Genomic DNA, 13311 nt, shown 5'->3' on the forward strand with positions numbered 1-13311 from the left:
AAACTCACACAGACACGGGGAGAATGTGCAAACTCCACAGTCAGTTGTCTGAGGCAGGAATTGAACCCGGGTCTCTGGCGCTGTGAGGCAGCAGTGCTAACCACTGTGCCACTGTGTGGCCCAAATAGGAAAGGTTTAGATTAGATTCCCTACAGTGTGGAAACAGGCCCTTCGGCCCAACAAGTCCACACTGACCCTCCGAAGAGCAACCCACCCAGACCCATTTCACTACATTCACCCCTGACTAATGCACTACGGGCAATCTAACATGGTCAATTCACCTGGCATGCACATCTTTGGACTGTGGGAGGAAACCAGACCAAACCCACGCAGACACTGAGAGAATGTGCAAACTCCACACAGACAGTTGCCCAAGGTGGGAATTGAACCCAGGTCTCTGGCACTGTGAGGCAGCAGTGCTAACCACTAAGCCACTGTGGTGTGGAGGGATAGCCTTGCAGAACACATTATATGGGGCCATACGTGTAGGCTTGCCTGTGTCATCTGAATCCCAAGTACATAGAACATAGAACATAGAACATTATAGCGCAGTACAGGCCCTTCGGCCTTCGATGTTGCACCGACCTGTCATACCAATCTGAAGCCCATCTAACCTACACTATTCCATGTACGTCCATATGCTTGTCCAATGACAACTTAAATGTACTTAAAGTTAGCGAATCTACTACCATTGCAGGCAAAGCATTCCATACCCTTACTACTCTCTGAGTAAAGAAACTACCTCTGACATCTGTCCTATATCTATCACTCTTCAATTTAAAGCTATGCCCCCTCGTGCTCGCCGTCACCATTCTTGGAAAAAGGCTCTCCCTGTCCACCCTATCTAACCCTCTTGATTATCTTATATGTCTCTATTAAGTCACCTCTCAACCTTCTTCTCTCTAACTAAAACAGCCTCAAGTCCTTCAGCCTTTCCTCGTAAGACCTTCCCTCCATACCAGACAACATCCTAGTAAATCTCCTCTGCACCCTTTCCAAAGCTTCCACATCCTTCTTATAATACGGTGACCAGAACTGTACACAATACTCCAAGTGCGGCCGCACCAGAGTTCTGTACAGCTGTAGCAGTACAGTCACAAGGGGCCAAACGGCCAGCATCTGTGTGCATTTCCTACGATTAATAACTAATTCTCAGTTCTTTTCACAATACATGATAAGGAATCCCATTCACACGTTCCGACAAATCGTTTAAGGAAGCAGTCTATCAGGACATGATCCCAATCAAACCAGTACCTGACTTATAGCAGCTTTCACCCAGATTGCAGCTGCATTAATAATCTAAATACAATTAGGAATCACAGTGAATGAGACCACATATATAAGAGAAGATTGAATTCAATTCAGACCGCTTTAACTTATGGTCCTTGTTGAATCTCAGACCCTAAGGTACACTTACATTTATTCACCCTGGAGATGGAATTTTGCAGGCTGAGTAAATTACTTTATAATGGCATTGAGCTGAACTTTCACTGCATTATTTTTGGACCAAAGGGGTCGGACACAGTTCAAGAGCCAAGGAAACCTGGCACAAATTGAAGGAAATTAAACTCCAGGATGCCTTCCCACTCTCTATCCTCCAACTTCCCCATCCCCCATATACGATCAATAACACTTGCACAAACCACCATCCCTGGTGTGAATTTAATCTCTTGATGTCTTCATCAGTCTCCTAACATAGAAATGGCTAAAGTTCTTTTGAAATAAATTGGTTCGGTTACTGCCATATGTATGTTTTTTTCTGAATGGATTTAAACTACAGCTCCATTATATATTGGAAAATATATTGATGTGTATTTATATATCAGCTAGACTATAGCTGAGTCTATGTGGTGCAATCGGTTAGCATGTTTGACCATTAACTTGAGCTCACTGGTTCATTGCCATTTGCTTATTTGAGTTATTCTTGTCTGCAAGGGACTGCCCCTGATGGTGAGGTTTACATGTCTTCTGAGGGATGTGCACATATGATTAAAATATATTCTGCAAACATACACTGACTCGTGAGAAATGACTCATCATAATTCCTGAATATGAAGAATGAAGTCAAACAGAAAGAGAAAGACAGTGACTGGTGAAGGTGAGACTGATGGGTCAAATGGGTAAGGAAATAGGATAAAGGCAGAACGATGAGGAGAGAGCTGTGGGGAACAAGAGAAACAAGAGAAATTGAAAGGAAGTAAGCATTTTTAAAAAATATATACATAAGAATATACTGTAGGCCTTACTGATAAGATTAGTATTTATTATACATTCATCATTGCCTTTCACAGATGGTGGTGAGCCACCTTCTCAAACTCTTGTTCAAACCCATGTCCTGGTTGAGTCATACAGTCATAGAGACATAGAGTCCTACAGCATGGAGCCAGGCTCTTTGGCCCAAACCGGTCCATCAACGCTAACCCCATTTCCCTGCGTGTAAAAACGTTGCCCTTAAGGTTCTCTTTTATTCTTTCCCCTTGACCCTTAAACTGGTGCCCTCTAGTCCTCGATTCCCCAACCCTGGGAAAAAGACTGAGTGCATTCACCCTATCCCTGCCTCTCATGATATTATACACTTCCATAAGATTCCTCCTCAACCTCTTTGCTCTAAAACAAAATTTCTACCTTGTTCAACCTCTCCCTATAACTCAGACTATTAAGTCCTGGCAACATTCTTGTGAACTTCTTCTACACTCTGTCCAGTTTAAAAACATCCTTCCTATAATAAGGTGAAAAAAATTGAACACAATACTCCAAGTGCAGCCTCACCAATGTCCTATACAACTGCAATTTAACTTCCCAACTTCTATAATCAATGCTCTAACTGATGGAGGCCAGTCTGCCAAAAGTGTTCTTCACTGCCCTGTCTCCCTGTGACTGCACTTTCAGAGAACTGCACACCTGAACTCCAAGGTCCTTCAGTTCCTCTACAGTCCTTGAGACCCTACCATTCACCAAGAAACTCCTACCTTGATTTGACTTTCCAAAATGCAAGACCTCACACTTATCTATATTAAACTCCTTTTGCCATTTCTCAGTGCACTTCCCAAACTATCGAGGTCCTGCTGCAGAACAGTCCATACTCTTCAGCAGTAAGTTCCAAGATTTTAGCCAAATGATGGTGGAGGAGCAAAGATATTTGTCCAGTTTGGGTGTGTGGGATGATGATGTTCCCATGCACCCCTTTGGAGGTGGAGGACATGGGTTGGGGTAAGTGCTGCTAAAAAAAGCCTTGATGATGGTGGAGGGAGCCGATGTTTAAGAGGATAGATGTAGTGCCAATCAAAAGCGCTAATCAAAAGCCACTGGATGGTGGTGTCACGTCTTTGAGTGTTGTTGTCAGCTGTACTGACCCAGACTAGTGGGAAGCACTGCTTAATCAACTGAGCCAGAAACAACATAAACACTGCAGCTACAAGACTGAGACTGGGGGTTCCAAGGTGAATAACTCTGATGAAGAATCATCGAAACTCAAAATGTTAGCTTACTCTTTCTCCACGGATGCTGCCTGTCCCACTGTGATCTCTAGAATTTGTTGTTTTCAGTACAGATTCCAGCATCTGCAGCAAGTTGCTCCTGAATAACTCACCACCTGACTATCCAAAGACAGTGCCCCATCTACAAGGAACAATTTAGATTCAGATAAAAGCTTTTATCTCAGCCCGCTTGGCACACCAGCCTCATTCCTGAAGAAGGGCTTATGCCCGAAACGTCGATTCTCCTGCTCCTAGGATGCTGCCTGGCCTGCTGCGCTTTTCCAGCACCACACTTTTCAACACAATTCATGTTCAATGGAGTTCGCGTGATTTGTCTGGTTTAGAATGGCTCCAATAACACTCAGGAAACTTATAACATCTAGGATAAAGTGGACCATTTGATTGCAACCCCATCTACCAATTTAAGCATTCATTTCCACCACAGTATGTATCACATATGAGATGTAATACAGCCACTCCTTTGACAGTGCCTTCCAAACCCAAGACCTCTGCAATATCGAAGGACAAGGGCAGCAGGCACATGGAATATCATCACCTGCAAGTGCCCCTTCAAGTCATACCATATCATGACTCAGAATTACACTGTCGTTTCTTCCCTGTTGATGGGTCCAAAACTTGGACGTCCCTCCCTAACAACACTGCCGGTGTCCCTACACCTTATGGACTGCAGTGGTTCAAGAAAGTGGCTTCCTCCAATTTGTAGAGGGCAATTAGAAATGGACAACTTCAAGCAGGAATCTATCATCAATGCTTTTGGGTCCTACCTGATAGTCCACCAACATCCATTTTCTTGAGGTTTTTGGCCTCCAGGATAATGACGGTGAGTTTCCCAGCTGTCGGGACATAGCGGAGAGAGAAGCAGATGTCGCCCAGTTTCTCTTGCTTTAATAAATGACAAAAAAGTTCTTGAAAATTTCACAACAGAAATCAGGAACCAAGGCTCCTTACAAATTAACTTGTCATGCATAAGCAACCACAGCAAAAATATTCATGTTTCCATATAATCCAAGTGAAAAAGCTTCGAGCTGAACCTTAAATAAACCTTAGATCAGTCATGCTTCTGTTGGCTTCTCAATCGCCACATTAACTTTCCTGATGGATATAATATCAGCTCTGTGTACATTACCCATTTGTGCAAATGACTGGTGTCTGCACCACTGTATTGTACATTATAGAAAACAACAAAATATTGCATTATCAAATGATAAATAAATTATTCCTCACGTTACAAATTACTTGGTTAAATCAATGTGTATTCAGAATTTTGATTGATCTTTGTTTAAGGCTTTTTAAATATATTTTAAGCTGTTACTGTAGCTTATTATTTGCTCAGGGTTCTTGGTGCTTGGAAATGGAGTAATTTCCATTTCAAACACTCAGCCCCACCATCAAGCATTCTCAGATAATTAATGCACAGTTGGCAGTGGTGTAAAGGGTCCTCTACTTGTTTGTGTCTCAGAACTTGTTGCTAAGCTAAAGGTCAACGCAGTGAGCCAGTGCTCCCAGAAGAGATCTGGGATTGAAGGGAGCGTGTACCAGACATGCAGCTAGAACAAATAGAATCATAGAATCCCTACAGTGCAGAAGGAGGACATTCAGCCCATCGAGTCTGCAATGATCCTCTGAAGAGCATCCCACCCAGACACACCCACCTACTCTATTCTTGTAACCCTGCATTTACCGTGGCTAATCTATGTAGCCTGCAAATCTGTGGATACTATGGGCAATTTACCATGGCCAATCCACTTAACCTGCACATCTTTGGACTGCGGGAGGAAACCAGAGCACCCAGAGGAAACCCACGCAGTCATGGAAAGACTCCACACTGACAGTCACCCGAGGCTGAAATTGAACCTGGGTCCCTGGCGCTGTGAGGCAGCAGTGCTAACCAACTCAAGTTTGCATTGCATATACACCCCTCTTTCACAGCAGATTGTTGCTTTGGCCTTTTTTTGAGAGAGTTCTTTTTGCTTTTAAACTTTCTTTACTGTGGATTTCCCTATCCCAGAGGACAGTTAAGGCTGAGTTCAACAGATTTGTTGTTGTCGAGGGAATCAAAGGGTAATGGAGGGGGGTGGGGGCTAAATAAAAAAGTAGAGTTGAAGCCACAATAAGATCAGCCAAGATCTTATTGAATGGCAGAGTGAATTTGATGGACCAAATGGTCCTTGTCTGCAACCAATCAGGGAGCCAGTGACCTGGTGACAAGGTCAATAGACAAATAATCCACAGTCCTGCGTTAATGTTCTGAGGAAATAAAAACCAAACAAACTTCAGATGCTGTAAATCAGAAACAAAAAGAGAAATTGCTGGAAAAGCTCAGCAGATCTGGCAGCATCTCCTGCTCAGCTTTTCCAACAATTTCTCCTTTTGTTATTGGTAATGGTCTGAGGACATGAGTTCAAATCCAACAATGGCAGCTGGTGAAATTCAACAATAAAAAACTAGATTAATTGTGTACATATAATTGCTGTTGATTGTTGTAAAAATGCCCATCTGGTTCATTAATGGCCTTTAGGGAAGGAAATCTGCCATTCTTACTTGGTTTGGCCTACATTGACTCCAGATCTACAGCAATGTCATTGATTCTTAACTGCCCCATTAGAGTTAGACAATTAATGATGGCTAGCCAGAGATGCCCACATCTCATAAATGAATTTAAAAAAAAACTCGTATGATACTTTGTTAATTTCCTTTTCACTAATAGAACCTGTCCTTTAAAGAGTCCTTAATAAGCTTCAGCCAGTTTCCCTGGTGTAACCCCATACCTCCTCCTTCTCAGCAGACTCAAGATCTCGCCACTCCTCAATCACATGAGCGAGGTCAATGCTGCTCATTGGAATCCGAATCTCACCAATCGCATCATGCTTCGAGAACCGGTCAAAGTCATACACCGCCATCACGAGGATCTTGCCCCCAAGCTCTGAGTATGGGATCTGGAAAAGAGAAGTGAGAAGTCAGGTAGGTAATGCAATACTCTTCCTGCAGGTGGAAGTCAGTTCCCTTCAGGCAACACCGAACTGCTCTCAACTCAGACGATCACTCCCCATTGTATCAATTACTTTCAATAAGGATAGGATTATATTGGAAAGAGTGCAGAAAAAAATTACCAGGATGTTGCCAGGACTGAGAGTTTTGAATTGTAAGAAAAGGATGGGACTTTTTACACTGGAGCGTAGGAGGTTGAGGGATGACCTTATAGAGGCTTATAGAATCATGAGCGGCACAGATAACGTGATTAGCAAAGGTCTTTTCCTTAGGGTAGGGGAGTTCAAAACCAGAAGGCATAGTTTTAAGATGACAGAAGAAAGATTTGAAAGGGACGTGAGGGGCAACTTTTTCACACAGACACTGATGCATGTATAGAATGAGCTCCAAAGGAAGTGGTAGATGCAGAGTTGAGATTGTGTCGCTGGAAAAGCACAACAGGTCAAGCAACATCCTAGGAGCAGGAAAATTGACATTTTGGGCCACAGCCCTTCATCAGTAATTTGCCTGACCTGCTGTGCTTTTCCAGCAACACACTCTCAACTCTGATCTCCAGCATCTGCAGACCTCACTGTCTCCTGGCAGATGCAGATACAGGTACAATATTTAAAAGACATTTAGACAGGTACACAGATAGAAAAGATTTAGAGGGATATGAGCCAAACACAGGTAAATGGGACTAGTTTAGTTTGGGAAACCTGGTCGACATGGACTAGTTGGTCTGAGGGTCTGTTTCCATGCTGCATGACCATATGAGGCAAAAGTGAGGACTGCAGATGCTGGAGATTAGAGTCTAGATTAGAGTGGTGCTGGAAAAACACAGCAGGTCAGGCAGCATCCGAGGAGCAGGAAAATTGACGTTTCAGGCAATCAGATTCCTGATGAAGGGCTCTGGCCCGAAACGTCGATTTTCCTGTTCCTCAGATGCTGCCTGACCTGCTGTGCTTTTCCAGCACCACTCTGCGTGACCATAGGATTCTATTTTCGAGTATGCCCGAGCTAAGTTGTTAATAATTGCCAAATTAAAATGTTTAATGGCTGGATAGGTTGCTACATAGTCAAATAGCCTGTCTCCTGACAACCCTTGGCGCACATGTGATACATCAACATGTGCACAATCATGTTTCATGATCCGGTTTTGCCCGGAGTTCTGTAGGGGGTTAGCACAAGGTTGAAAGGAACTTTGAAGGGCCTTTATTTTGTGTTGTCTGCAGAATTTAACTGCAGAGCTGTTTTATTATTTTCTCTTCTGTGGAGTTTCTACCTAAAGGCATCCGAAGTCAGAGGCCTCGTCTACTCTGGGAAGCCTGCTTTATGAGGTCAAAGTCCCAAGAGATATTAGAGGATAGAAAGGAATTGCAATAGGGTGGCAATGGTGGGTGTGTTGATTATCTTTGGAGTGTGGCAACCCAGGGATTTCAATGGTGACTGTGGGGGGGGGGGGGGGGGGCAGCACATTTTGTTTGGGGGTGGTTCTGCTGGTAAGCGAATGGTGACTGAACAGGAAAACAGAGTGGGGATTTACTGGTCAGCTTGTTGGTCCTGGGGACCACATTTCTGCTCCTCGCAGATTGACAAAAAGAGCTAGAAAGACAGTCATCTCACGGCTTTAGCCCTATGCATTTTTGTTCAGCTGCCGAGTTTCCAGAGGAAGGAGAATTATAACTGCCAATAGCTAAAGATATAATTGCTATTCAAATGAGGGCAGACACTCATTATAATATTTTAATAATTGTTCTGCTTCCCCTGAGTAAATGTGGTACCCTGTCTTCATTGCTCTTTGTTAAAATTGAAAAGGTGTGCACTAGAGGTGATTTTGGTTCATGTTCCACCCCATTTTGACCTTTCACCTCTGACATGATCATGCTTCACCCATTTTTGGACGCTAAGATTCAGCAAGTGCCTGAACATTCAGATGAGGAGAAAGAGGAGGAAATGGGGCAACACAAGTTCTTGCTAATGTGCATCAACAACATTTTCATTTTAGGCAGTCCCTTGGGGATTGAAGGTGCTGTTCTTCCTGTCTGGTGTTATAGGTCCTAAGGTAATTAAAGAGTCCAACTCCATATCCATATGTCCTGCCACAGGTGGGGCGGGTGATATTTAAAGGGGACAGGGATGTAGGTGGGTGGGATGTTTGCGTTTTCACACCCTCTTTGCCTTTGTTATCCGTTCAGGTCTGTCGGGGATACTCAAAAGGCTTGGCACCTTCGTGGATGCGTCTTCTCCAAGTCAGCCAGGCTTTGGGATGGAGATCTCCAAAAGTCAAAAGGGATATAGCAACTGACAGTAATCATTACCACACATGACTCAAATTACTCTATTCATTTCAATTTGTGTCAACCCTGATTGTTCTTTGCTAAATTAAGAGATTGAAAAAAAAAACCCAATAAAGCATTTGTCGATACCATGTTCTGAAAGGTTTCCTGCTCTAGGTTCCGTGAGAATGAGACCAAGATTCCTTAAAATGGAATAGTACAGACTAGACAACAACAACTGTGGTACTGGCTGATCCCAGTCCTATTGGGTTGATGCAGATTGCAAAGCTTTTCCTGCCACGTCCTCCACAACCAATCCCTCCATAGCTTGACTCTAACACATTAATCACATCTAAAGTCTTTGGGAGGGTCTGATTTGGACACTTGGTGAACCAAGCAAGTTGCTAAGGGAGTCACAATGGTTCTTCCTGTACTCTCTAATTGATGGGAATTCTGATCAGGCCACTCCATAGGAAGTGCTGAGGTGGGAGGAGATCACGGTACATCCACAACGAAAGGGAGAGATTGCATGTTGTGGGAAATCATGTCAAGATCACATGCCCTGTCAACTTCAAGGTGGACCAGTGGCAACTTACCAGAGAGACAACTGGGAATCTTCCAAGGCGAAGATAAAGGAAAGATTTTTTATTATCCTCAAGACACGGGGGGCCTATTTCCTGGAATTACAAAAGTAATCAATCTCCTCCAGGATCAATTACCACTGTCAAGCAGTCCTTTTACTAGAACTCTCCAGCACTCAGCTATTAAAGCCTTGTATGGGGCTCCTGCAGGGTGATAGGAATACCAGGTTCTGCCTTTAATTCCAGTCATCGCAGGATAATTCACTTCAATATCATTATTCACATCATTATCATATCCTGGGTCTGACAGAATCATCAAACCATTAAATTTTAACTGCTGGGAGGTGACATTGTGCAACTGTCCACACACACACACACACACACACACACACACACACACACACACACACCAATGAGAACTACACTGAAGCAAGTGGTGTCAGGTCTCATATGGGTAACTGGAACCGGCATAATTAACTTTAGGCTTAAATTTCTGTTAAGTGAGCAGTTTAGACCAGCTATGTCAAAGAGCCAGCAGATACTGTGCTACGTGACTTGTATTACTTTTACAGCTGGCCAGACTACATTGAGTAAAAATAACATTGATGGTGGTCATGGAAACAGAACATCTCTAAAAGCCCCTCCACATCACGCACTTTCCAGGGAGATATATATTCCCTGTCCTTTATGCTCATTGGTTCAATACCTTAGAATTGCTTAGATTTTTGTTTTTATTCATTCATAGGATGTGGGTATTGCTAGCTGGGCCAGCATTTTGTTTTCATTGTCTATCTCTTGAGAAGGCAATGGTGAGAAGCCATCTTGAACTGCTGGATCCATTTACCTTGCACCCCATTGTGGGGAACACTGGTTTGTGTTCCAGAAGACATGTATTGCTGTTCCTTATATTGGAGGGATGGCTATTCTTGTCAATCCTATACGTGTGTAGCCTGAAATGGTTTCTCCAACCCATGAATCACTGCTGTCTGGCCCTAGGAATTTCTGCAAATTCCTTTATTAAACCCATTGTGCATAATGCTGTTCTCTTCAAGTCTCTCACTCACACTGACAATTTCAATCATTCGTCCCAGCCTTTAATGTAAGAAGGGATGCATCATAGAAAGTATCCTATCCAGATGCATCAAAACTTGGTATGGCAACTACTCTGCCCAAGACAACAAGAAATTACAAAGAGTTGTGAATGCATCCCAGTCCATCCCACAAACCAGCCTTGCATCCATTTACTCTGTCTATACTTTCCACTGCCTTGGGAAAGCAGCGATTATAATTAAAGACCCCTCTCGCCCCAGTGATACTCACTTCCACCCTCTTCCATTGGGCCGAAGATACAAAAGTTTGAAAACATGTACCAACAGATTCAAGAACACCTCCTTCCCCGCTGTTACCAGACTGGTGAACAGACCTCTCATATGTTAGAGTTATTCTTTCTCTGCACCTTCTCTGCAGCTGTAACACTATATTCTGCATTCTGTTCTATTACCCTGGTGTACTTATGCAAGGTATGGTTTGCCTGGATAGCACACAAAATAATGCTTCTTACTGTCTCTTGGTTTGTGACAATAATAAATCAAAACAAAAGGAAGGGCTTCCTCATGAAGGACTTTGACCCAAAACCTTGATTCTCCTGCTCCTCGGATGCTGCCTGACTGATTAGATTACTTACAGTGTGGAAGCAGGCCCTTCAGCCCAACAAGTCCACACCAACCCTCCAAGGAGCAACCCATACACATTCCCCTACACAACAGGCAATTTAGCATTGCCAATTCACCTAACCTGAACATTTTTGGAGTGTGGGAGGAAACCAGAGCAACTGGAGAGAATGTGCAAACTCCATACAGATAGTTTCCTGAGGTGGGAATTGAACCCAGGTCCCTGGCGCTGTGAGGTAGCAGTGCTAACCACTGTGCCACCGTGCCATCCACTGGCTGTGCTTTTCCAGCACCACATACTCGACTTGGATAGTTTATAATCAACTTGTTCAGAGATGGTCTACACATCCCCCTGCTACCAGAGCAGTGGAACCTCAGCCCAAGCCTCTTGGCTCAGAGGTAGGGACACTACCACTGCAATACTAAAAACCCTTCCCCCCACCCCAACGGGACTGTTGACGTCATTGTCACACCATCACTATCACAATATATTATCAATTCTGATTATATTACAAACTCCATCTCCTGGAGAAGGTGACTATGAAGGTCCCATCTTCTCAAGATTGCTTCTCACCTGAGGCATGGTGACCCTCAGATTAAATCACAACCAGTTGTCTCTCTCTCTCTCTCTCTCTCTCTCTCTTTCTCACTAATGAGGGAACAGCCCTGTGGTCCTCTGGGATTATGATGACTTTGCTCCTTTAGCCTGGGGAAGGAACAGCCCATGGTTTTAGAACAACTAGGGATAGGCATTAAATTTTGGTCACATCCTACAAACAATTCTTTTTCAATCTCACAGCTAAAAGGTACTAAGCATTGATTCCATGTACAACAACGCTCTGTGTTGCTGGGTATTCCATGAAGAGATCCGATCTATCTAACAGAGATCAGAGAATAGAAAAACACCTTGGGCTGATCTAGGAGAGTTCTTTGTTTGGCCATTCCACATGGTGAACTCAGAATAAGGCAGTGACTGAATTCAAATCAGATTGCCTCGTGCTGTCAACTTCAGTGAGCATCAACAGAGACTCACTCACGTGGCTTTGTTTGATGTTTGAATACACCACACAGCCTAAAAATAAAATGTGCTTGGTGCAGCGGGCAATACCACAGTCTCTGGTGCACTGTGGTATGATGCTGTGTCTATTTAGCGCTGGGGTACCATGTGATGCTTGTGCCCTTGGGATACTGGCACATTATGCCATGACTTCCTTACTTTAACTGCGTTGCTTACATTCAATCTGTGCTTTGCAATGCACTCATCCTCCCCCATGCTTTTTGTCAGTGGTTAAATAGCTGCCGGTGCTATAATAGCTGAGGAATATATTTGCTCATGAAATCATAGCAGTTTAAGTATGGCATTAAAACCAATATCCCGTCATAAATTAGGTTACATGAGTATCTAAAAGGCCCTTAAACACTGCTGTGTTATTACAACAGAGCAGGCAAATGCAAGACACTATTTCAAGGTATTTTCTCCAACACACTTTCCCTTCTCATCCTACCCCATACGAATCTAAGTGCTCCATCACTCTCTGTATTGTCTCCCCAACATGTTAAATTTGAAAATGTAGTTGTCCATTGTCTTGCTTAGCAATTCCTTGCTCACTAACACGCAGCTTGGGTTTCACCGGGGCCACTCAGCTCCTGTCCTCACTACATGGTCCAAACGTGGTAAGAAACTACAGAAGGTGGTGTGCACAGCCCAGACCATCACGGAAGCTAACCTCCCATCCATGGGTTCCACTTACACTTCTCACTGCTGTGGAAAGGCTGTCAACATCATCAAAGACCCCTCCCATCCTGGTAATGCTCTCCTACAACCTCTTCCTTCAGGCAAAAGATACAGAAGCTTGAAGACATGCACCAACTGGTTCAAAAACAGCTTCATCCCCGCTGTTATTAGACCTCTGAATGGACATCTCTAACTTCAAATAATGTTGATCTTGCTTTGGGCACCTCCTGTGCAGCATGACCTTGTGTACCTCGCTCTGGTTAAGCACCCTATGATCTGTGTGTCCTTGTTTGCTATGATCTACCCGTACTGCTCGCAAAACAAAGCTTTTCATTGTACTCAGCTACATGTGACTACAATAAATCAAATTAAATCAAACAAGATCAAAAGAGCTGAACTTCAGAATTGAGGTGACTGCTCTTGACATCATTTGACAGAGCTGTGGCACCAAGGAGTCTGAGCCAAACCAGAGGCAATGGAAATCAGGGGGAAAACTGTCCGCTGGTTGGAGTCATATCTGGCACAGAGGAAAATGATTGTGATTGTTGGTTCGTCAGTGATCTCAGCTCCAGAGGATCTCTG

General features: G+C 43.6%; 1 protein-coding gene across 4 annotated transcripts in view; it reads right to left on the reverse strand.

Annotated features, from left to right (window-relative positions):
- LOC140489347 (synaptotagmin-1-like) overlaps positions 1–13311 on the reverse strand; it is a 140985-nt gene that overhangs the window by 11234 nt on the left and 116440 nt on the right. For all 4 annotated transcript variants that reach the window (XM_072588810.1, XM_072588813.1, XM_072588811.1 and 1 more), the window contains 2 exons: positions 6266–6433; positions 4262–4379 (listed from right to left, as the gene is read on the reverse strand). In XM_072588810.1, coding sequence (XP_072444911.1) covers positions 4262–4379; positions 6266–6433 — 286 coding nt within the window. The remainder of the gene's footprint in view (positions 1–4261; positions 4380–6265; positions 6434–13311) is intronic.

Source organism: Chiloscyllium punctatum, chromosome 18 (assembly GCF_047496795.1).
Source record: "Chiloscyllium punctatum isolate Juve2018m chromosome 18, sChiPun1.3, whole genome shotgun sequence".
Taxonomy (NCBI): Eukaryota; Metazoa; Chordata; class Chondrichthyes; order Orectolobiformes; family Hemiscylliidae; genus Chiloscyllium; species Chiloscyllium punctatum.